The sequence below is a fragment of the Lissotriton vulgaris genome, chromosome 9 (assembly GCF_964263255.1).
Source record: "Lissotriton vulgaris chromosome 9, aLisVul1.2, whole genome shotgun sequence".
NCBI lineage: Eukaryota > Metazoa > Chordata > Amphibia > Caudata > Salamandridae > Lissotriton > Lissotriton vulgaris.
Window position 1 is genome coordinate 828,185,320 of NC_141697.1, and position 25,231 is coordinate 828,210,550.

The following is a 25,231-nucleotide window of genomic DNA, read 5'->3' on the forward strand; positions in this document are numbered from 1 at the left end:
TTCATCATATATTTTCCTCTGCTCAACGTTGAGTTGTTTTTCCAAGTCTTCTAAGTTAACTGAATCCTCCTGAGCATGTGCCATGGCTCTTTCCACTTCATTCATAGCAGTGGCAGCTTCATTTTTGATAATAGGTCCTCCAAGTGGATCCTGACTCAATGAAACAGAACTCTGACTATCCTGAGAACTGTCTCTGGCAATTTCGGCTGCAATCGTTGCTTCCTGCTCAATTTCCAAAGTCAACATTTCTTGATATTTGGGAAAAGCAGGACATTCTATGGTCTCCTTAGCAGCAGTGAAAGAGTCTTCGTAACAGAGGAAATCTCCAAGCAGTTCCTCTTCTGCACGCCAAGGCTTGAAAAGTTGCAAAAGTGCTAAATAGAAAAACTCCTTTTTTTCCATGAGATTCGCCACTCAATTTTCGATGATTTACTAATTGGCATTTTCTTTGCTTCACCAGACATCCCTCACTTCCAATTACAGCATACACTCCTTTCTCAATATCTTCTTTGATGTTCCTCTTGAATATATAATTTTGGAGAACCTCATATAGACAAACATTCTCAAGATGACTGCTTCGATTTGGATAATATGTATCCAACATGTTGGTCTTCAAAATGTCGGTACTGTTTGGTTCCTTTTCTGCCAAATACTCAATTTCCCGGACAGGTTTTAGAACTCGATTTCGCGTTGCAGCAAGAACAAGACTCGCCCAAACGATACTCCTGGATTTGGCATAGAGACTTGCTGAAGACAACCGGTCAGAATATTCGTAAGCTCCGATTTCTCGATGCGACAACATCTTCAGACTGAAACTGTACAACTTCTTGCTGAGGCTCTTTTCATGGGAAATGTCCTCCCACATATCCTTCAATTCTGTCTTTTCTTTTTTGGTGATGTAAGATGTCACATACCGAGCCACAGCCATACAGTTGTCAGCCACAAACTGTATATCCATGTTAGCATTCCACATGGACAAAATCACTGGGTTGTAGTCGTTGATGTACTTGGACTCTTCGTTCCTTTTCAAATTGTATGTATTTTTGGGTGATTTCCTCGTCACATTATGTCGCAGCGAAGACATCAAACTGTTCACTCTTCCTTTAGAAATCACCGGTCGTGGAAAGTTGAAACGACATTTGGTGTAGAACTTGTCCTTGTTTCTGAATTTACGACGACAGTACTTTCCACAACGATGGCTTTGGAAACGTAGAACTTGTTCTGTTAGGCTTTTCTTCTCCGTTGCGTTTGGAACAGCACACGTAGAATACTGTTCTATGAAATTCATCACTAAGTCATCCGGATCTGTTCCAAATTTAGGTGCATCCTTGATCCACAACAACATATGTATATGAGGAACACCTCTTGCTTGGTACTCCTTTCTCCAGAAGAAATCCAACACCTCTCCAAGAGGTGGATTCTTCTTATTTGTGATGAAAGACATCATAGCTTCAAATCTATGATTGAAGTACCTGCATACATTCACTGGATCCAAAGAACACAGTTCTCCAGGTGTCTTGAATTCAATGTTTTCAATATTTCCATTTGCCTCTCGTAGAAATTCAAGTAAGTCTTCCCAGCCATACTCGGCACAGCTCCGAGTAAGGAACCATGTTGGAGTTCCTAAGTTCCTCAGCATACATTTTAAATCACCATGACGACGGTACCAGTACTCATTAGTACCACGCTGACACGCCATGAGATTAATTAAGTGAGAATCCAAAATACTGTCTTGGACATTGACTTTATGCATAAAGTCACTTGCCGAGATGTTTCGCATCTGTATACCACTTTTTAAGATGTGGTTCACTGCATATGACAGTCCAGACAGATCGCTTTCAAACAGGAGATGAAACAAATAGGGAATGCATTGACGAAACCTAGGATCTTCTGCATACAATCGTAAAGTCCGGTATTCAGACGCAGGAATTTGATGAGGTCGCTCATCATATCTTCCTCCTCGACCTGTGGGAAATAGCTGTGGGAAACACCGAGCTTCCAAACTTTCCTCCCAAACACTAATGGGACTCCCTTTGGCTTGTTTCATTTGAAACAACTCAATTGCATTCCCCATGACTTCCTTGGAATGCAAAGGATGAACACTATAATGTTCATATATTTCTTCACTTTTAGAGGCCTCTACTTTCTCAATTTGGCCAGCACACAAATCGCTATCCTCTTCATCACTTACTTCCTCTTCTGCAACATATACATTTATATAGTACTTATTATTTTTCTTCAAATACAATGTTGCCTTTTTGACTTTCCTAACATCCACTAAATCTTGCCATATTTTCTTATTCTTTGTCGGAACACCATTAACCAAGAGAACCAAAGGTTCCTCTTCAACTTTTTCTACTCCAATTGTGTTAATGTTTTTATTCAAATCTAGAGGCAAATAAACAACTCTTCCCTTTAATCCTCTCTGTAAATCTGCTGGAGGCAACTTCCCTGTCTTTGGCTCCATTCTTACAATAGCCTGAAAGGGATGGATACTTTGAATCAAAATAGATTCATAAGTATTTAAATCCTTCAATTCAGAAGGAATCTCAACTAATTCAAGATTATTATGAACCGCCCTAGCAGGCATCTGGTTTTTGTTTAATTTGTTACAACAATAAGTACACACATGTTGATCCGATCCCAAATTAAAAGAATTTTCTACCATCAAGTATGTGGCAAAATCCTTCCATTCACTATTATTTTCCCTTTCACTTTTTGCATATAAATCCACTAACTTAGTCTGATTCTTATATTAAGTGCGTCGACAACACACACAAGTGAAATTAGGCCTCTCACTTGATTTCATCTGAAACGTGGCAATTTCCTTCTGAAAATTATCTGTCCTGGAAACCTGTACATTATCTTCAACATTACCCTCTACTTCTGGGTCAATTTGAACATTCTCATCTTTACTACCAAAGTAACAAAACTCAATTTCTTCACAAATATTCTTCACATCTATTTCAGAACCACGCAAAAGAGCAGCACATAATTGTTTAAGCATAATTGCTGGACTCTTAGCATAATACAACATTCTCACTAATTTTGTCACTTTATTATGATGCACTGCTAGCATCCTGAAATGATGAAAAACACTCTGGCATACTCTCCTGGAAAGACAAGCCAGTGAATGACCACGCAAACCTGTCATTTGTCTCACTCTGCAAGGATCTAAATCTTGCAACAACTTCATTTTCTGCTTCAAACTTTTCTTATTAAATGTCCGTATAAAATCACAAAGCAAATTGATGGAAACCTGTCGCACACTGCAAATAGAACTACACTTCCAAATGTACACAGGACCCTTAGGACGTCTTCCTAAAACCTCATTACCTAACACCTCATCTGTCTCTGTTGTCACAAGTTTTTCTTTTTCAACTGGACAACCATCCTTCACTTCATAAGCTCGACCACTGGTGTCAACTGCAAACACCAAATCATTATCCTGAAAATAACTCTCCTCATTAAAAAATGCCTCACAACTTGAACTATGCATCCATTCTCCGGAAAAAACTTCACAAAAGTTACTACGATTTACTACTCTCTTCCATCTACTTTTTGTTTTGAAATCAGAAATTACCTTGCTTAGTTTCCTAATTCTATTGATTACCAAAATAAACAACTTTCGCTTAATTTCAAAAGCATGATCAATAATTTTCTCTACATTTTTCTTCTTCTTATAAAATGCCACTTTCTGTTGGCCTTTCTTAATATTTTTTAATAAATTAACTATTATCCTATTGCGGAACATTCGTTTTCGAATGTCCCTAAACTGTTGTTTCCTTCTACTATCATGCACAGAGTTATCTCTTGCTCTACCAGTAACATTTTTGATTGGTCTTTCATTTCCATTTAAATTGCTTTTCTTTTTCTGAACTGAAATTTTTTTGGGATAAATACTTTTTTTACTACAAATATTTCTTAAGAATGATTTTGTGCTCTTACCCGGAGCTTTCTTGGTGATTTCAAAAGTATTTTGTGAAGAGGACTGCTGCAATAAAAGATCATCCTGCTGTCTTTGACGTTTTCTAGCCTTTCTAATTCGATTTTTAGTTGGCATTTTTCAAATTTAGAAAAGATCTGCAGTTGAATCTGTGGAAAAATATAATAAAAAATGTTATTAACCACTATTACCAAACAGTAAATGAATAACAGTCATCAAAAACTTAACGCCCTACTTATTATTTAACATAGCAAATCTTTTGCACCAGCACTGCGTCACAAAAATGACACACAGTGGTACAAAACAGGCATACAACAATCATAAATCTCTCCCTAACATTTTAAATGATTAATTCAGGATGACGATAAGGTGTGGCCTATCTAAAGGTTTGTTTAGGCCCAGATCTTTGGACTGGGGTGAATGTGTGTCATTGATCCACATTCGGTCCATCACCTGTTTTGTTTGTTTGAGGTGAGGCCAACACATGGTTGCAGATTAGATTTTCACTGAAGAAAACAAAGGAGATAATACATGTGAAGGCCTACCAATGAAGTAAGTCATGTCCTCTTCACTCTTGAACAAAGGGCAGACCTCTTTGGAATCTGTGGTCACACCTAAACTTCATCTGCACAATGTCATTCATAAACTTAGGAAACACTAGTGATGTAATTGAAAAATGTGGAGTTTCTTTTCCTCATTTCAGAATTACATCACCTGTGTTTCCTCATTGACTTAAAATATCCTTAATACACATGAAAACGTTTTTTGGAATGCCCTAGCACCATTTTTGGGACATTATTAACATGGCTATGTAACTCCCATACTCAAAATCTAAATTTGCCAAGCACAGGTGGGAGCGTATTTACAACAAACTTGCCCCATGAAGAACGCTTTCAATTTAAAAAGGGAAAAATAACATCATAGACACTCAAATGCCTTATAAATATGACCCAAAACAACATATGAAGCTCTAGCAGTACATATCCAGAAATGTAATTGTTTTCAAAAAATCGTTTTTAAACACAGCATATAAATCAATTATATACCTGCATTCAAGAGGAAATGACTGAAAATGTCCTTGAGACACATGAAAGCGTTTTATTGAATGCCCTTGCACCATTTTTGGGACATTATTAACATGGCTATGTAACTCCCATAATCAAAATCTAAATTTGCAAAGCACAGGTGGGAGCGTATTTACAACAAACTTGCCCCATGAAGAACGCTTTCCATTTAAAAAGGGAAAAATAAAATCATAGACACTCAAATGCCTTCTAAATATGACCCAAAACAACCTAGGAAGCTCTAGCAGTACATATCCAGAAATGTAATTTATTTCAAAAAAACGTTTTTAAACACAGCATATAAATCAATTGTATACCTGCATTCAAGAGGAAATGACTGAAAATCGTTTTTAAACACAACATATCTGTTTCAGCTTACATGAGAGACCATGGAATGGGCTCCATGTACAACAATAACTTGTGTTACTGCATGCCAGATTGCTACACAAAATATGCAATTAAAATTTCTCAAAGAAACAAAATCTATTTGTATATCACTTGAGACAAAGCCACATTATAAAAACACAGCTTTCTTCATCATTTTCTCCTTAAATCATACTATTCTCTATCTAAATTAAATAAATCTTTTCTCACCTTAGCAAATACTTTGTGAGTTTCAAAACAGTCTCAAAAATACACCAAATTGTCTTCAGCAGAACAAAGAGGATGCACTCCAGAGGCTGCAGCTATTGAAAGCACAGAAATACAGATATTCATTACACATATCTCTCATATTAGCCAATCATAACTCTTCCCTCACTTTTTTCAAATCAAAACCCTTCCCCCCTCTGCCCTCTCTGCCTTTATTGCTTAGCAACCACCTCCTGAAAGACCTCTCATGTTTGCAAGTTCACACAACAATGTTTCAATTGAACTCTGAACTCTCAGTGCACCTGCGTATCCAGTGCAATCTTTCATCAAATGTTTTTTCCTTGACCATTCAAATTACATCTTTCAAAGAACACATCCATGCACCCTAACTTTCTGTTTTCAGAAATGGAAATCCACCAATCACTGCTAATGAATCATTAGCACTGAAACTCCACAGTTTTTTTTCTTTACAAACTCCTACTGTTTCAACTGCCCTTTCATTACCACACTTCATCTGACTGCAGCACAACCTTCTCTCACCATGTTTAAAGTCTGGATTGTTGGACATAGTTACATCCACTGGGCTCAAAGGTATGCTGAGAACAGAAATTTACCTAACCTCAATTTACAAGATGTGGAAATTAAGTGGTTGGGCCAAAGAGGATTAAAATGTCACCAATTGATACCATTGGTGAAAACCTTTATGCATTTGCCAAAACCTGACCTGTTAATTGTGCACTGTGGAGGTAATGATTTGGGCACTTTGACTGGGGTAGGTCTGGAAATGCTTTTAAAGGACACCTTTGAGCAATTAATGGCACTTTTTCCTCAAACTGCCTTGGTATATTCCAATATATGCCAAAGACAGAAATGGAGGTGGTCCAACCAATTTTGTCCACAAATTGAGAAAGCGAGGAAGCATGTAAACAAATCTGTTTCAGCTTACATGAGAGACCATGGAATGGGCTCCTTGTACAACAATAACTTGCGTTACTACATGCAAGATATCTACAGAGGAGATGGAGTTCACTTCTCAGATGAGGGCAACAGAATTTTCATTCTGAATTTAAGACTGTGCATTGGTACCTACTTATAAGTACCTAAATGTACCATAAACCCAAAAGCTCTTCTCAGAGCTACCCTTCATCTGATCACTCACAATTATTATTTTTTTCCAACTTTTTTCACTAATTTTCCACAAAATACGCTCCCCGGGGCGCTACCCGGTTCGCGAACCGAAAGCTAACCTCGCGGAATTTTTAAAAAAAATGTTTTTTTCCGCACATATAAGCCTCCTCAGCAACCCTCAGAAAACCTAGGGGGTCAAGATAAGTCTACCATGACCCCTTCTACCCATTCTAAACATTATTTGCCCTCCATCTTGTATCTTAATGCGACCGAAACACAAAATGGTGGACTCCCGTGACGCTTAAAGTTCGCGAACCGAGCCGCTTCCCGGGAAGCGGTCCAAAAAAAAGGTGGGAAAGTAATTTACAGAAAAACGACTAGAGACACTCTCACCAAATATAGATTAGCTCATACTACATAACAATCCCTTTCATTTTCACAAATTTGATTGAAATTCCATTTAGCCATTTAGCCTGTAAACCTCTCTAAGTACCATGAGGTAAATTACTTCACAAAACACATCTGAAGTGTTGGAATTGACAACCAATTAAAATGTTACTTTCATTTTCTACTTTTATTACCTGACATTTGATTGGTTATATACCTGAATATATATAAAGGAAGAGAAGGAAACACAGCCATTTTGACTACTACTTCTTGTTGTATATATCATTTGGAATATCAGTAATCACTTCAACTTGTTTCTAAAGGTAAGTTGTTTTTTTTTAAAACTGAAGTATATTGTGCACTATAAGTAAATATGGTAAACTTTTTCAGATAGTTATATACTATCCCTCTGTAGTAGTTATAGATTTAGATAGACTTCTCTGTTATAGTTATGGATGGACTTAGACTTCTCTTGTATAATTATAAATTTACTTACGTTAAATCACATACACTTTTTTATATTCCTACTTCCACTCTGATACTATACACTGCCCAAAGATAAATTCACTGATAAAAAATGCCTATCTAAAATTATTCCCAACAGTGCCCTATCTCTACTAATATATATTTTTTTAATCCAAATTTCAGGCAAAATGGAAGGCGAAAACCAAGTTTCTTTTGAAATGGACCTGCAAGAGAGCAGCCAAGAATTGATTGATACAATTGATCAAATTGACATGGAATTTATGGATGAAAGCTTGGATAAAGAACTGCTGCAATGTGTCCAAGCAGTAGATGCCCTCCTTGAAAATGAGGAAATTTTACAACCTCACAGATTGCAAACAATATTTCAAGAAAATAATGACATTTCAGACACTGAAATGTTAGAAAGTTTAATAAATTATGAAAAACAATCAAAATAAAAAAAAATACTTTAAAAATAAAGAAAACAAAAAAAAACAACAAAAACAACAAACAATTAACATACTGTATTAGAAAAGTCTATCATTCTTTTATCCTTATAGTACGCTGACCAGAACGCTTCCCGGTTCGCGAACTTGGCGCTCACCACGCAAAAAAAAATAAATATTTTTTTTTTACCCTCCTGGGCCCTTTTAAAACCTCCACATAAAACCTAGGGGGTCAACGAGGATCTACTATGCCCCCTTATGGTAATTTCCCCCTTTGTTTTGGCCTCCTCTTGTCTCTCGATCCTACCGAGAGACAAGATGGCGGCCGCTCCGGACTGTTTAGAATGTTGACAGACACCGGAGAGCCAATCAGCTTTCTGCGCGCAAAGTTCCGTTACGCGAAAAGTTCGCGAACCGGAGCGCTGCCCGGAGCACTGTTACAGATATATATCTTGTTTTAAACGTTAATTTCTCAAAATCCACTGAAGCACATATATTGAGACCTAGCAAAGGCACATCGGGCTAACAGTCCCTACAATTTTGCCAAGTTTCGTGGAAATCCATTCAGCCGTTCGGGCTAAAAGTGAGGCCAACCGCCCTATGGAAATTAACATGGGAAAAACGCGTTTTGGGACCCCCCTTTTTTCTCTGCCCCCACTTGATGAAACCCCCCCAAATTTTCAGGGGCTGCTCAGAAACAAAATGTGCCATTTTCCTGAAAATTTGAGCCAATTCCGTCCACAAACGCCAAAGTTATTAGACATAGAATTTTCAAAAATCCCATAGAGAAAAAATCCTAACTATATATACCTACTGGCGACCGCCAGTAGGTAATATATATATATATATATAAATACTACAAAGTTGCCCTTGAGGAAATGCCACACAATTGAAAGTTGAAGCACAGATTACAGCAGGTAGCAGTGTAGTCGGCGGGCTGCAGGTCTTTCATATGCCATACGGGTTTCGAGCTGCACCCAGCTCTTGATCACTGGCAGAAAGAGGCAAAAAGCGGGTTCGTTGAAAACGTCTGTTTTATTGTATTTTACTTCGAGCCCCACCCATGTGGGCGTCACAGGTTAAAAGCACTGTTAGAACCGGCTGTCTCTAGTTGGCAGAGGTATGCACTTCTGACAAATAGGGACACACCTTTTCTAGTCAGGGCAAGGGGATCACACCCTTTGATAACCCCTGCTCACCCTCTTGGTAGCTTGGCAGAGCAGAACAGGCTTATCTCAGAGGCTGTGTGTTAAGCAATTATGACCACATACAGTAATAAAGTGAATACACTACAAATCACTACAAATGGACACGACACAGTAGTATTATAAAAATAAGTATTTTTATATAAGGCTTAGCACAAGACCAAATAAAGGCAAAACTGTACACAATCGGAATAAATAAGTTTGGGAAGGAAAAGGATAGTTCAAAGGTAGTTTCTTCTGTAGCACAAAGTCTTTAGTATCAAACATATCTTCTTCTTGGAAACACAGTTCTTAGCAACAGAGTAACCCACACGGGGGCTACACGACGTCGAGGCAAAGTTATTCCAAAGGTTCGGCGTCGACCGCGAGGAGCGCTACGTCGAGCCTGGAGTCACACGGACCCCCAACAACACAGTACCTTTAGGAAAATGAAGCACACGATGATCAGCGGCGTCGGGCAATCCGGTGTCGCGTCTTCGGTGTCGATCAGGCCTCGGCAGGCGTCGTCGATGATGCGGTTGCACAGAGTGAGCAGCGCTCACGGCGTCGAAGGGCACACAGTTGATGCGATCAGCAGCGGTGCAGACACGAGGTCCTCTGGAGCTAGAGCCGAACTCACTACTCCCTGGCGTTGCTGCTGGCGTCGATCGGGCCCGGCGGCCGGTCGTCGAGGAAGCGGGACACTGGGGCCGTTACCCACTACGTCGAGCTGGATTCGGCGACGTCCGTCGGCGTCGAGATTGCTGGTTCTTTCAGAGGTGCTGGATTCACAGATTCCAGCAAATAGCACTTTAAGCAGATGAAGTCCTTTAGCCCTGTGACTTCAGCAGGAGACTGGCACTCTTCCAGTCCTTGGAGATTTTCTTAGCAAGCGTGAGAGTACACACACAGTTCCTCTCTCCTGGTTCCTCGGCAAAAATAAAGAAGCACTGCAGGATTCCCCCCAACAAACAGCACACTGGCAGAAGGGGTAGGCAAGTCCTTAGATCAGCAGGCCTCTTGTCCTTGGTTACAGGGTTCCTGGTCAGAAGTGATCTGATTTCTTAGTTCAGGGGTCCTCCTCTTATACCCCTTTTCGTCTTTGATCCCTTTGTCCATGCCGGGGATTTCCCAACATCCTGGGTCTGTGGTGGGTGGAGCCAGGCAGTAGCACCTGGCCTATTCACTGAGCAGGGCTGGGTCCTCAGACGCCCAGCAGGAGGTGGAGCCAGCATTGACACTGGCAGGAGCAGAGCTATCGGTCTCCTGGCAGGAGGTGGGGCTAGGATCGTCCATGGCAGGCACAGAGCCATCAGCCGCTTGGCAGGAGGTGGAACCGGCATTGTATCAGGCAAGGCAGACCATCAACAACTACTCTCCCCCTACTCTCAACGTAAATGTCCCACTCATCCCACACTGACTCATCCAGACCTGTGGAGCCACCCAGCTCCTGTCACACACACGCAAGACCAGCAGAAACCAGTTATGGTTAGACAAGAAAATAGACACTTTCTAAAAGTGCTATTTTCAAACCCGGAGTCCAAAAACCATCCACACCAACGGATGCGTAATTAAACCCCGAGTTCAGGGATACCAAACTCGACATTGCACCATGCTCCCCGAGCCAGCTAGGATCATAGCATTAATAATCCCGGCGGCCCATTCTAACTAATGGAGAGCAGGCTACCTCGCAATAGTGAAGAACGAAGATGGCTGTAATTCACTATTAGGACAGGCCAACTTGGTCAGGCGTGTCCTACCTTATACTTACAATGCACCCTGCCCGTGGGCCTACCATAGGGGTGACTAACATGAAGTCAAGGGAAGGTTTGAGGGCTGGCAAGTAGGTATACTTGCGCAGCCTGCGTGGCGGCACTAGGCTGCACGTGGGCCTCGCAATGACCGACTCGTAGACATTCTTTTACGAGGCCGCTCTTGTGGGTGGCACAACACGTGCTGCAAGCCCACGAGCGACATTTGTATTTACAAGCCCCGGCATTCCTGGTGCACTAGACTAGGGACTGACAGTAAACCAAATAAGCCAAACATGGATACAATAGATACATCAATTTAACATCGGGAGCACTTGCGCTATGGCACTGATCAGCAGTGACACGGCGCCCAAAGCATATACCAGCAAAACATCGTAAAACAGTAGAGGCAAACAGAAAAAATGGAGGAGAGACTCAAGTCAATGATGTCAGGTCTAACACGTGTCCCCTCCAGCTGAAATGTGGGGAGAACTACCCTTGACCTAGGGAGTCCTCATCACTAAGGCGGAAAAATCTGGACAGACCATCAGCATTGGCGTGATCGGTACCAGGGCGGTGTTCCACCGTAAAGTCCATCCCCTGTAGAGAAATGGACCACCTCAACAGTTTCGGATTCTCACCCCTCATTTGCATCAACCATCTGAGGGGCCTGTGGTCTGTCTGAACCCGGAAGTGAGTCCCAAACAGGTAGGGTCTTAGCTTTTTCAGCGCCCAGACCACAGCAAATGCTTCTCTCTCTATCGCACTCCACCTCGTTTCCCTGGGAAGTAACCTCCTACTGATGAAGGCTACAGGCAAGTCTCGGCCCTCTTCATTCACCTGTGCTAGAACAGCCCCCACGCCATGCTCTGAAGCGTCCGTCTGGACAATGAATTCTTTCGAAAAGTCGGGTGCCTGGAGTATAGGTGCTGTGCACATTGCAGTTTTCAGGGTGTCAAAGGCCGTTTGACAGGCATCAGTCCAGATCACGTTTCGTGGCTGCTTCCTGGAAGTCAGCGAAGTCAAGGGGTGCACAATGTTACCGTAATCCTTGACAAACCTCCTGTAGTAATTCGTGAGTCCTAAGAAGGCTCTCACCTGAGTTTGGGTTTTGGGTGGCGCCCAAGCCAGGATGGTCTCAATCTTGGGTTGCAGGGGGGCAACCTTGCCGCTCCCTACTTGGTGCCCCAAGTACACCACAGAACCCTGCCCAATGTGGCACTTACTGGCTTTGATTGTGAGGCCTGCTCCACGCAGGGCCAACAACACTTCCTGGAGGTGGCGCAAGTGTTCCTCCCAGCTGGCGCTGAACACTGCGATGTCGTCCAGGTAGGCGGCACTGAAATCCTCCAGTCCAGCCAAGACCCGGTTGACCAACCTCTGGAAGGTGGCAGGGGCATTCTGCATCCCAAAGGGCATCACCCAGAACTGGTATAGCCCATCTGGTGTGGAGAATGCGGACCTCTCCTTTGCCCCATCAGTCAAGGCGATCTGCCAGTACCCAGACGTTAGATCAAACGTGCTAAGGTACCGGGCAGCCCCCAACCGATCGATGAGCTCATCAGCTCTGGGGATGGGGTGCGCGTCAGTCTTCGTGACCGAATTGAGCCCTCGGTAGTCCACGCAGAACCGGAGTTCTGGTGAAGCACCGGGCGCTGCAGCCTTCGGGACCAAGACCACTGGGCTGGCCCAAGGACTGCTAAAGGACTCAATCACCCCTAACGCAAACATTTTGGAGACCTCCTCCTTAATGTACGCTCTGAGCTTGTCAGTCACCCTGTAAGCCTTGTGCTTCACAGGAGGGCTGTCTCCGGTGTCAACGTCATGGACACACCAATGAGTGACACCCGGAACCAAGGAAAACAGATCCGGGAATTGTCCCAACAGGTGGCGACAATCCTGTTTCTGTTCAAGGGTCAGTGTGTCAGAGAGGACAACACCATCCACTGACCCATCTTGCTCTTTAGCACACAGGAGGTCAGGAAGAGGCTCACTCTCCTCCTCCATTCCATCATCCGTAGCTAGGAGCATGCCCACTTCGGACCTTTCTAAGTGGGGCTTCAAACGGTTGACATGCAGGACCCCCAAGGGGTTCCTGTGAGATTTCAAGTCCACCAAGTAGGTGACATCGCTCTTCTTCACCACAACCTTAAACGGTCCAGTCCACCTGTCCTTGAGCGCACAAGGTTCCACAGGGGACATGACCCATACTTCCTGACCAGGCTGAAGCTCTATCAGAGTGGCATTCCGGTCGTACCATCGCTTCATCTCCTCCTGGCTGGCCTCCAGATTTGCCTGAGCAAGTTCTCTGAAGCGCCGAGTCTGGTTCCGAAAGGCCAGCATGTAGCTGTATACATCCTGGGGAGGTTTCCTGGGAGATTGCTCCCAGCCTTCCTTGACCAGACTCAAAGGCCCTCTTACCGGGTGACCGTATAAGAGCTCAAAGGGGCTGAACCCTAGAGACTTCTGCGGCACCTCACGGTAAGCAAACAACAGGCATGGTAAGAGGACGTCCCATTTCCGCCTCATTGGTTCTTCAAGACCCATAATCATGCCTTTAAGGGTCCGGTTGAATCTCTCAACCAGCCCATTTCCTTGAGGGTGGTAAGGAGTGGTGAACTTGTAGGTTACCCCACACTCCTTCCACAGAGACTTCATATAGTTCGAAATGAAGTTGGTGTCTAGTTGGTGTCTCGGTCGGTCCGACACCACCTCTCTGGGGAACCCCATCCGGGAGAAAACACCCATCAGTGCCCGTCCCACCACGGGGGCCGTCACTGTCCTGAGAGGGATGGCTTCCGGGTACCTTGTGGCATGGTCCACCAAGACCAGGATGAACCTGTTGCCCAGGGCTGTCTTGGGGTCCAGGGGCCCAACAATGTCAATGCCCACCCGGTCAAAGGGGGTACTGACCACTGGAAAAGGTTGGAGGGGAGCCTTCTGCTTCCTTCCGCTTTTCCACTTGCCTGGCAAGTGCGACAAGTCTTGCAATGGATGTCTACATCCCTACGCATCTGAGGCCAATAAAAATGGGTGACAAGCCTGTCATAGGTCTTGTCCTGCCCCAGATGTCCAGCTAACGGAACGTCATGAGCCAAACCCAGTAGGAAGGCTCTGAAGCGCTGGGGTACCACCAGCACACGGGCTGACCCAGGCTCAGCAGCCTTAGGCTCGCTATACAGGAGGTCGTTCTCCCAGTACACAAAATGTGACCCTGACTGATCAACTGAGGATTGGGCTGAGGCCTGCTGCCTCATGCCCACAAGAGAAGGGCACACTTTCTGTTCCGCACAGAATTCCTCCCTGGAGGGACCACCATCCTGCTGCCAATGGGTCAGCTCGGGCAGATCTCCCAGTTCGGCAATTTATTCCCCTGTGGGCTCCAGGGCATCCCCCTCAGGGTCTACCTCCTCCTGGACCACGGGAACTACGGGGGCCGGTTTCCCGCGCCTCCTGCCTCTTCTCTTCACAGCTGGGTCCTGGGCCGTACTTTCAGGCTCCGGGACCCCATCAACACCCTTACTTGCTGTCATCGAACGAGTGGTTGCACACACCCACTCTGGCACACCCAACATTTTCAAGTGCGCCGCTCTCTCCACCTTCGCCCAAGGGGAGTCTTCTAAATCATTGCCCAGGAGACAATCGACAGGCATGGCGGGCCTCACAGCAACCTGAAGAGTACCTGAAACTCCCCCCCCATTCAAAGGAAACCTGAGCTACCTCACACTCTTTCTGGGAGTTGTCGGCAGCTATCACAGGGTAGAAGGCGTGGGGAACCACCTGCTCTTTGGACACCAAGTGACACTTGACAGCTGTCACACTCGCTCCGGTGTCTCTGAGAGCTTCCACTCCATGGCCATTAATGGTCACCCACTGCCTATATTTACTAGTGTTACTAGGCAGAGGGGGTGGAGGGACCATTCGCATGTCTCCTAGCGAGACCAGGGACATTTCTGCGGGACCCCTCCCACCATGGACAACCATCTCCTCCCCTCCCAAGGCTACACTCGCCAACTGACGGGGGGTGCACTCGGCGGTGCATTCGATTACTTCATGGGACACTGGGGATCGTAATACCGGTGTCCCACCTGCCCACAAGTGTAGCAGGTTAGGGGGCCCCTATGAACAGGTTTACCCGTCGGGTCCCTGGCTTCTTCTCAGGGGGAGGCTGGGAACCTTTCCCTTGGTTCCCTTGGGGATTACTTTGGGGCCCTTTCTGAGACTCCTTCTGTTTACCCTTGTCCCCCCCACTCTTCTGCTGGGGACCCTGCCCACCTTTGGCTGAGTCTCCCACTGGACCCTTGTGGACCCTGGTACTGACCCAGCGGTCCGCCTCCTCAGCAAGTTTTCTAGGGTTAGATATCTTGCTGTCAATCAGGTGCTGGCGCAGTTCTGGAAAACAGTTATTAGACAAATGCTCCCAAGCAAACAAATCATAAAGAGCTTCATAACTTTCCACTTTGCTGCCCTTTACCCAATCATCCATGGCTCTGCAAAAATAAGACACATATTCAACCCACGTCGTACCAGGAAACTTCTTACATTCTCTAAAAGCTTGTCTGTACTTCTCAGGGGTTAAGCCATACCGCAACATTAAAGCATCTTTCATATGAGCATACGACATCCTATCCTCAACAGGCATGTCCAACAGGGTATCTCTCCCCTCATTCACAAAGCGACCCCACAACCCCGCTCCCCAATCCTTCTCAGGGACCCGGTGGGCCAACAATGCTAACTCATATGCTTTAAACCATTGACCAATATCTTCATTCCTATTATAATCTTTTATCACATCTTTCGGGAAATAAAACCTACTTTCTGCAGGCCCAGATGGGATGCTGCCACCAGAGGGATTCAACGCTAACTTCTTAGCTTGGATCTCCAATTCCCTCAACTTGGTATCACGCTCCAAAGCTAACTTCTCTCGTTCAAACTCTAACCTTTTGGTCTCCAAATCAGCTTCTCTTCTACCTCTTGCATTCTCTAACTCCAACTGCCCATTTATCTTTAGCCTTGCCATTTCCATGTTGTATGCACGCTCCTTTGCCCTTTCTTCTCGTTCTTCAGGGGAAAGACCTTTGGAGGAAACACTGCTACCGGGAGAGGACTCAGGCCCATTCGCTGGCACCTCCTCATCCCCTTCCACTGGCGGTACCACCACCGGATCAGTGGGATCTCTGGATTCCAACCAAGCCTCCAGAGCTTTGAGATATTCCTCCTTCAACAAGAGGCCTTTGGTAGGAACTTTAAACTGCTTGCAGAAGGCTTTCAGTTTCTTCAAGCCGTAGTCGTTTATCTTCGCTCTGTCGAATTCCTCCACAACAACAACAACAGGGGTAGTGACTCCGGTGTCACTCATGGTCAAAACTGGCAGTGTTCAAAAAAAAATCAAGCTTCAGAAAAGCGGAGAACCAAAAATAGGATCCTTCCCAATTGGATTGTGACTGCGCTATGGTCTGCTTTCACTATGTAGCGCACACTAATCACTGTACATGGGTCATAAATGCAAGGTCCAAATCCTCACCGCTGCATCGAATGTTAGAACCGGCTGTCTCTAGTTGGCAGAGGTATGCACTTCTGACAAATAGGGACACACCTTTTCTAGTCAGGGCAAGGGGATCACACCCTTTGATAACCCCTGCTCACCCCCTTGGTAGCTTGGCAGAGCAGAACAGGCTTATCTCAGAGGCTGTGTGTTAAGCAATTATGACCACATACAGTAATAAAGTGAATACACTACAAATGGACACGACACAGTAGTATTATAAAAATAAGTATTTTTATATAAGGCTTAGCACAAGACCAAATAACGGCAAAACTGTACACAATCGGAATAAATACGTTTGGAAAGGAAAAAGGATAGTTCAAAGGTAGTTTCTTCTGTAGCACAAAGTCTTTAGTATCAAACAAATCTTCTTCTTGGAAACACAGTTCTTAGCAACAGGGTAACCCACATGGGGGCTACACGACGTCGAGGCAAAGTTATTCCAAAGGTTCGGCGTCGACCGCGAGGAGCGCTACGTCGAGCCTGGAGTACACGGACCCCCAACAACACAGTACCTTTAGGAAAATGAAGCACACGATGATCAGCGGCGTCGGGCAATCCGGTGTCGCGTCTTCGGTGTCGATCAGGCCTCGGCAGGCGTCGTCGATGATGCGGTTGCACAGAGTGAGCAGCGCTCACGGCGTCGAAGGGCACACAGTTGATGCGATCAGCAGCGGTGCAGACACTAGGTCCTCTGGAGCTAGAGCCGAACTCACTACTCTCTGGCGTTGCTGCTGGCGTCGATCGGGCCCGGCGGCCGGTCGTCGAGGAAGCGGGACACTGGGGCCGTTACCCACTACGTCGAGCTGGTTTCGGCGACGTCCGTCGGCGTCGAGATTGCTGGTTCTTTCAGAGATGCTGGATTCACAGATTCCAGCAAATAGCACTTTAAGCAGATGAAGTCCTTTAGCCCTGTGACTTCAGCAGGAGACTGGCACTCTTCCAGTCCTTGGAGATTTTCTTAGCAAGCGTGAGAGTACACACACAGTTCCTCTCTCCTGGTTCCTTGGCAAAAATAAAGAAGCACTGCAGGATTCCCCCCAACAAACAGCACACTGGCAGAAGGGGTAGGCAAGTCCTTAGATCAGCAGGCCTCTTGTCCTTAGTTACAGGGTTCCTTGTCAGAAGTGATCTGATTTCTTAGTTCAGGGGTCCTCCTCTTATACCCCTTTTCGTCTTTGATCCCTTTGTCCATGCCGGGGATTTCCCAACATCCTGGGTCTGTGGTGGGTGGAGCCAGGCAGTAGCACCTGGCCTATTCACTGAGCAGGGCTGGGTCCTCAGACGCCCAGCAGGAGGTGGAGCCAGCATTGACACTGGCAGGAGCAGAGCTATCGGCCTCCTGGCAGGAGGTGGGGCTAGGATCGTCCATGGCAGGCACAGAGCCATCAGCCGCTTGGCAGGAGGTGGAGCCGGCATAGTATCAGGCAAGGCAGGCTATCAACAACTACTCTCCCCCTACTCTCAACGTAAATGTCCCACTCATCCCACACTGACTCATCCAGACCTGTGGAGCCACCCAGCTCCTGTCACACACACGCAAGACCAGCAGAAACCAGATATGGTTAGACAAGAAAATAGACACTTTCTAAAAGTGCTATTTTCAAACCCGGAGTCCAAAAACCATCCACACCAACGGATGCGTAATTAAACCCCGAGTTCAGGGATACCAAACTCGACATTGCACCATGCTCCCCGAGCCAGCTAGGATCATAGCATTAATAATCCCGGCGGCCCATTCTAACTAATGGAGAGCAGGCTACCTCGCAATAGTGAAGAACGAAGATGGCTGTAATTCACTATTAGGACAGGCCAACTTGGTCAGGCGTGTCCTACCTTATACTTACAATGCACCCTGCCCGTGGGCCTACCATAGGGGTGACTAACATGAAGTCAAGGGAAGGTTTGAGGGCTGGCAAGTAGGTATACTTGCGCAGCCTGCGTGGCGGCACTAGGCTGCACGTGGGCCTCGCAATGACCGACCCGTAGACATTCTTTTACGAGGCCGCTCTTGTGGGTGGCACAACACGTGCTGCAAGCCCACGAGCGGCATTTGTATTTACAAGCCCCGGCACTCCTGGTGCACTAGACTAGGGACTGACAGTAAACCAAATAAGCCAAACATGGATACAATACATACATCAATTTAACATCGGGAGCACTTGCGCTATGGCACTGATCAGCAGTGACACGGCGCCCAAAGCATATACCAGCAAAACATCGTAAAACAGTAGAGGCAAACAGAAAAAATGGAGGAGAGACTCAAGCCAATGATGTCAGGTCTAACAGGCACGCTGGTTATGGTAGTTCCTGATGCTGCCCCAAAGACTCATTCCGCTTTTGCACCTTTCAAAATAAAGTTCCCGGTAAGGTGAAATCCATTCTCAGCACCGCTTTCCTCTGCCAATATTTACCGGCTGTTAAGGCCCCTTCAATCCATTGGGCGCTCGAGTTTGCAAGCACTCCAGGTACGCCTTGCAAGCGTCGGGACATTTCCGCGACCGGACCGGCCGCTTTCACATCAATACTACAAAGTTGCCCTTGAGGAAATGCCACACAATTGAAAGTTGAAGCACAGATTACAGCAGGTAGCAGTGTAGTTTATTGTTTTATTGTATTTTTCTTCGAGCCCCGCCCATGTGGGCGTCACAGGAGTGCTTGCAAACTCGAGCGCCCAATGGATTGAAGGGGCCTTAACAGCCGGTAAATATTGGCAGAGGAAAGCGGTGCTGAGAATGGATTTCACCTTACCGGGAACTTTATTTTGAAAGGTGCAAAAGCGGAATGAGTCTTTGGGGCAGCATCAGGAACTACCATAACCAGCGTGCCTTTAACCTGTGACGCCCACATGGGCGGGGCTCGAAGTAAAATACAATAAAACAGACGTTTTCAACGAACCCGCTTTTTGCCTCTTTCTGCCAGTGATCAAGAGCTGGGTGCAGCTCAAAACGCGTATGGCATATGAAAGACCTGCGGCCCGCCGACTACACTGCTACCTGCTGTAATCTGTGCTTCAACTTTCAATTGTGTGGCATTTCCTCAAGGGCAACTTTGTAGTATTGATGTGAAAGCGGCCGGTCCGGTCGCGGAAATTTCCCGACGCTTGCAAGGCGTACCTGGAGTGCTTGCAAACTCGAGCGCCCAATGGATTGAAGGGGCCTTAACAGCCGGTAAATATTGGCAGAGGAAAGCGGTGCTGAGAATGGATTTCACCTTACCGGGAACTTTATTTTGAAAGGTGCAAAAGCGGAATGAGTCTTTGGGGCAGCATCAGGAACTACCATAACCAGCGTGCCTTTAACCTGTGACGCCCACATGGGCGGGGCTCGAAGTAAAATACAATAAAACAGACGTTTTCAACGAACCCGCTTTTTGCCTCTTTCTGCCAGTGATCAAGAGCTGGGTGCAGCTCGAAACGCGTATGGCATATGAAAGACCTGCGGCCCGCCGACTACACTGCTACCTGCTGTAATCTGTGCTTCAACTTTCAATTGTGTGGCATTTCCTCAAGGGCAACTTTGTAGTATTGATGTGAAAGCGGCCGGTCCGGTCGCGGAAATGTCCCGTCGCTTGCAAGGCGTACCTGGAGTGCTTGCAAACTCGAGCGCCCAATGGATTGAAGGGGCCTTAACAGCCGGTAAATATTGGCAGAGGAAAGCGGTGCTGAGAATGGATTTTACCTTACCGGGAACTTTATTTTGAAAGGTGCAAAAGCGGAATGAGTCTTTGGGGCAGCATCAGGAACTACCATAACCAGCGTGCCTTTAACCTGTGACGCCCACATGGGCGGGGCTCGAAGTAAAATACAATAAAACAGACGTTTTCAACGAACCCGCTTTTTGCCTCTTTCTGCCAGTGATCCAGAGCTGGGTGCAGCTCGAAACGCGTATGGCATATGAAAGACCTGCGGCCCGCCGACTACACTGCTACCTGCTGTAATCTGTGCTTCAACTTTCAATTGTGTGGCATTTCCTCAAGGGCAACTTTGTAGTATTGATATATATATATATATATATATATTATATACACACACACACATATACATATACATACAATACCTAGTGGCGGTCGACCCTAGGTAGTTATAGTTAGGTCTACGTTTCCACAGATGGTGAGTTTTTTAGTTTGCTAATAACTTTGTCCCCGATTGACAAATCTTCACAAAACTTTCCAAATAAAAAGTTCATCCGCCTCAGCACCATCCTGGAAAGTGTTGAGGGATCTGGCAAGCGGGGGTCGAGAATAAATGAGGGTCCCAAAACATAAAATACCCATGCATCTTCCACATACTTCTTTAGAAAAGGTTACAGCAAAAACTGCTGAATGGAATTACACCAAATTCGTCAGGAAGCTAGATCTTGGTCCACCGATTGTATTTTATGGGATTTGGTGTAAATTCTTATAGCAGTTTTTGAGATATTAAGAATAAAAAAGTATATCTATTTGGACGGTTAGGCTTGCAAGAGTCTTGCAGGTGTCCCATGAGAGCAGAAATTCTAAAATGGAGCCCTGTGATGGGTCGAGAGGCCAGTTTTTCCTGTAAACCATTCACGCTCTAACAAGAGCGTGAACTCCCGCGAGTCTCACAAACGCAATTGGTTGACTGTTTAGAGTTTTAGAAATGAAATGGCGGCCATTACTGTTTACTGTTAAAAAATGTAGGTGTTGTGGACATGAAGTAAAAAAGCTATATCCAGAAATCATCCTGTCCCCCTTGATTGGGGCAGATTATTTTCGATTGGACTGGCGTCAAATGGAAATGGGGAAGCTTGTTTTCGACTGGAGTGGGGCAGATTGTTTTGGATTGTAGTGAGGCAGACTGGTGTGGGGCAGATTGTTTTGGATTGGAGTGAGGTGGGGTGGGGTGAGGTGAGGAGAACTGGATTGCAATGGGGTAGATTGGATTGGGTGTGATGGATTGGAGTGGCCGAATTGGGTTGGAGTGGGTGGATTGGGTGAGCTGGAATGGAGTGTGGCGATTTGGAGTGGGGCTGATTGTTTTGGATTGGAGAAGATTGGAGTGGGGGCAGTTGTTTTGGATTGGAGTGAGGTGAATTACAGTGGGACAGACTATTTTGTTTTGGAGTGGGGTGGATTGGAGAGAGGCAGACTGGAGTGAGGCAGATTGTTTTAGACTGCAGTAGGGCAGACTAAAATTAGATGGATTGAATTGGGGCAGACTGTTTTGGATCAGAGTGGGGCAGATTAGAGGGGGCAGATTGCTTTGGATGGTAGTGGAGCGGACTGGAGTGGGGTGGATTACTTGGGGTTGTAGTGAGGCAGATTGGAGTGGGGCAGATTGTTTTGGATTGGAGTGGGGCAGTTTGCTTTGGATTGGAGTGAGGCAGAGAGGAGTGGGCCAGATGGTTTTGGATTAGAGCAGACTGGATAGAGCAGATTGTTTTGGATTGGAATAGGGCAGATTGTGTTGGATTGGAGTGGGGCAAATTGGAGAAGGGTGGATTCTTTTGAAGTGGGGCAGATTGTTTTCGATTGATTGGTGCAGACTGCATTAGACTCGAGTTGGGCAGACTGGTGTGGGGCAGATTGTTTTGGATTGCGGAGGGAGTGGGGTGGATTGGATTGGGGTGAGATGAACTGGATTGGAGTGGGTTAGATTGGATTGAGGTGGATTGGAGTGGGGCAGATTGTTTTGGATCGAGTGGTGCAGATTGTTTTAGACTGGAGTGGGAAAGATTATTGGACTGCGGAAGACTGAGTGGAGCAGATTGAAGTGGGCAGATTGCTTTGGATTTGAGTAAGGCAGACTAGAGTGGAGTGGTTTAGAGTGGGGCAGATGGTCTTTGTCTGGAGTGGGACAGATTGTTTTGGACTGGATTGGAGTGGGTGGCTTGGGGTGAGCTGAATTGAAGTGGAGCGAATTGGAGTTGTGCAGACTGGAAAGGGGCGGAATATAGTGGGGCAAGTTGGGAGTGCTGCGGATTGGAGTGGGGCAGATTGTTTTGGATTGTAGAAGCTTGGAGTGGGATTGACTGTTTTGTATTGGAGTGGGGTGGGCCAGAGTGGAGCAGGGAGGGCCAGATTGGAGCAGGGAGGGCCATATTGGAGCAGGGAGGGCCAGATTGGGGCAGGTAGGGCCAGATTGGGGCAGGTAGGGCCAGATTGAGGCAGGTAGGGCCAGATTGGGGCAGGTAGGGCCAGATTGGGGCAGGCGGGTGAGAGCGGGGCAGGTCGGGCGGGTCAGGGCAGATTAGAGCTGGGCAGATTGTTTTGGATTGCGGTGGGGTTGATTGGGTGAGTTGATCTGGATTGGTGTGGGGCAGATTGGTGTGGGGTGGATTGGGGTGGGGTGAATTGAGATTGAGTGGGTGGATTGTGGTGAGGTGGACTGGATAACAGTGGGATAAATTGAAGTGGGGCAGATTGGAGTGGGGCCGACTGGAGAGGGGCGGACTGGAATGGGGCGGATTGGAGAGGGGCAGACTGGAGTGGGGCAGACTGGAGTGGGGCAGACTGGAGAGGGGCAGACTGGAGTGGGGCAGACTGGAGTGGGGCAGACTGGAGTGGGGCAGACTGGAGTGGGGCAGACTGGAGTGGGGCAGACTGGAGTGGGGCAGACTGGAGTGGGGCAGACTGGAGTGGGGCAGACTGGAGTGGGGCAGACTGGAGTGGGGCAGACTGGAGAGGGCCGGACTGGAGAGGGCCGGACTGGAGTGGGGCGGATTATTTTCAATTGGAGTGGGACAGATTGTTTTCGATGTAAGTGGGGCAAAGTGGAGTAGGGCGGATTGTTTTTCATTGGAGTAGGGCAGATTAGATGGGGCAGATTGTTTTGGATTCGAGTGTGGTGGATTGAAGTGCAGTGTATTGGAGTGGGGTAGATTGGGGAGAAAGTGGGTGAACTGGATTCGGGTTAGGTGAATTGGATTGGGGTGAGGTGGATCAGAGCGGGGCATATCAAAGGATGTGCGGAAGATTGGAGTGGGGCAGATTGTTTTAGATTGGAGTAGGACAGATTGGGCTGTGGGGATGATTGGAGTGTGGTAGAGTGAAGTGGATTGGGGCGAGTGGTGTGGATTGGAGTGGGTTGAATTCTGAAAATACACACATCTGCGTCTTAACTAGACAATTTAAGCACACATATATTAATTCAAGCATGCAGAAGGTTCCAATTTAGTAGGCTGGGAGGCACATAGGAGAGCTAATTGCAGTTGGAGAGCTCAGCCTTTTTGTAATCGTACAGCAGCTGTAACTCTGCTTACCTGCTGAGAGGAAAATGCTGACCACTGTACCCTGGCGGAACCTCAGCAGTTCAATAACGTGGTGGAAGTGAGCTGAAATACAATCAACAAGGCAGAAATATGTCACCTCTTCAAGTAGTATGAATAAAGGTGAGGTATACAATTATAAATCATGAAAAAAACATGCATCACTTACAGACATCTTTGGCATAAAACTGAGAGGGCTACAAACCAGATACAACAATTTCTGCAAAGGGCCACAAAAAGAGATGCAGACACCACTCTTTCAAAAGCCCACAATTCCGTAACAGCAGCCTTCAGCTCAGCAACAGAAAATGCTAACCAGACACATCTAGAGAGGCTATCCTGCACTGTATTCTGAGTGCCTTGTGAGCGTTGGTGAAGGCGATCTACATCCAGCTTGTGTATGCATCTACACAAGAGTGACCACCTGTGAAACCGCACACACAGATCATGGATTTGAACCAATGGCTTTGATTAACATGCAGAACACCCTTCCCTCCCTTTCTGGATGGAAAGTGTCCACGGAGCACGAGTGCAAAGGGAACTTAGGAAAACATCTCAATGGGTTAATAGAGCAGATTCGATTCAAACATGCTTGTAGAGCGCATGGCTACCATCCAAGATCTCCCAGCGTTCATTTCACATTTTCAAAACTCCAGAAGGTCATTCTGCTTTTTAGCCTTCAGCAAATACTTTTCTTGGGGCTCTGGATAAGCAGTGGTTAATGGTTAGCATACATGGTGGTTATTTGTATCTCGGCAAACACAATAAGATGGGCGTAGCCTGAAACTTTTCAGACGCTCACCCCCATTCGCTATTAAATCTGCATTGAATCCATTATTGTTCTTTTGCTCACTTCACCACCTTCAGTTCAGACCCAACCATATGCAAATCAGTCCTGACCCTGTCCCTCATGGGAACAGTTCAGTTCAAAGGGCCACGTCAGGTCTTCCCTGGACCGGAAACAAGCATCCTAGGATCAGTTTCGGGGTAACACCCCTCATCAGCCTAGCTAGCTTGAATCCAGTGGCAAAGTGAGCTAGGGACCCACGTCTGGGCATACCCTGCCACGTAGGGTGAACAAAGCAAACCCAATAAGTTAATGGACGGAGCACTGGAGTTCTGGACTTTTTTGGTTCCGTCCAGAGGTGTCAGGGAACAACACCCAAAGACCCCGGAGTTCCACCTGCCTTGGTGCGCAAATGAACAGAAACACGGGCTTCTCGATGGTGGCGTCAAAGACCAAAGGTTTATTACTGCAGGGACACAGAAGTCACAGAAACTACGCATGGGCAGTAACCAGGAGCCTGTTCGATTTGTACATTGAGGGTTGCTCCTTATATACTAAAAATTGTGCTTCAGGCAAATATTTCACATGTCAGTACATTCCTAAACCTTTGTATCTTAAACAATAAATATTTGGCGTTACACAGGAACTGTCGATAATATCTGATGCCAAACATCACGAAGAGGGGTTCCCACTAGTCCATCACAATCC

At 46.1% G+C, this 25,231-nt stretch overlaps 1 protein-coding gene across 1 annotated transcript in view; it reads right to left on the minus strand.

The window, feature by feature from the left end:
- The window catches only part of RCE1 (Ras converting CAAX endopeptidase 1), a 216,972-nt gene that overhangs the window by 69,276 nt on the left and 122,465 nt on the right, over positions 1-25,231 (minus strand). The window contains exon 6 of the mRNA XM_086938566.1: positions 23,731-23,802. Coding sequence (XP_086794692.1) covers positions 23,731-23,802 — 72 coding nt within the window. The remainder of the gene's footprint in view (positions 1-23,730; positions 23,803-25,231) is intronic.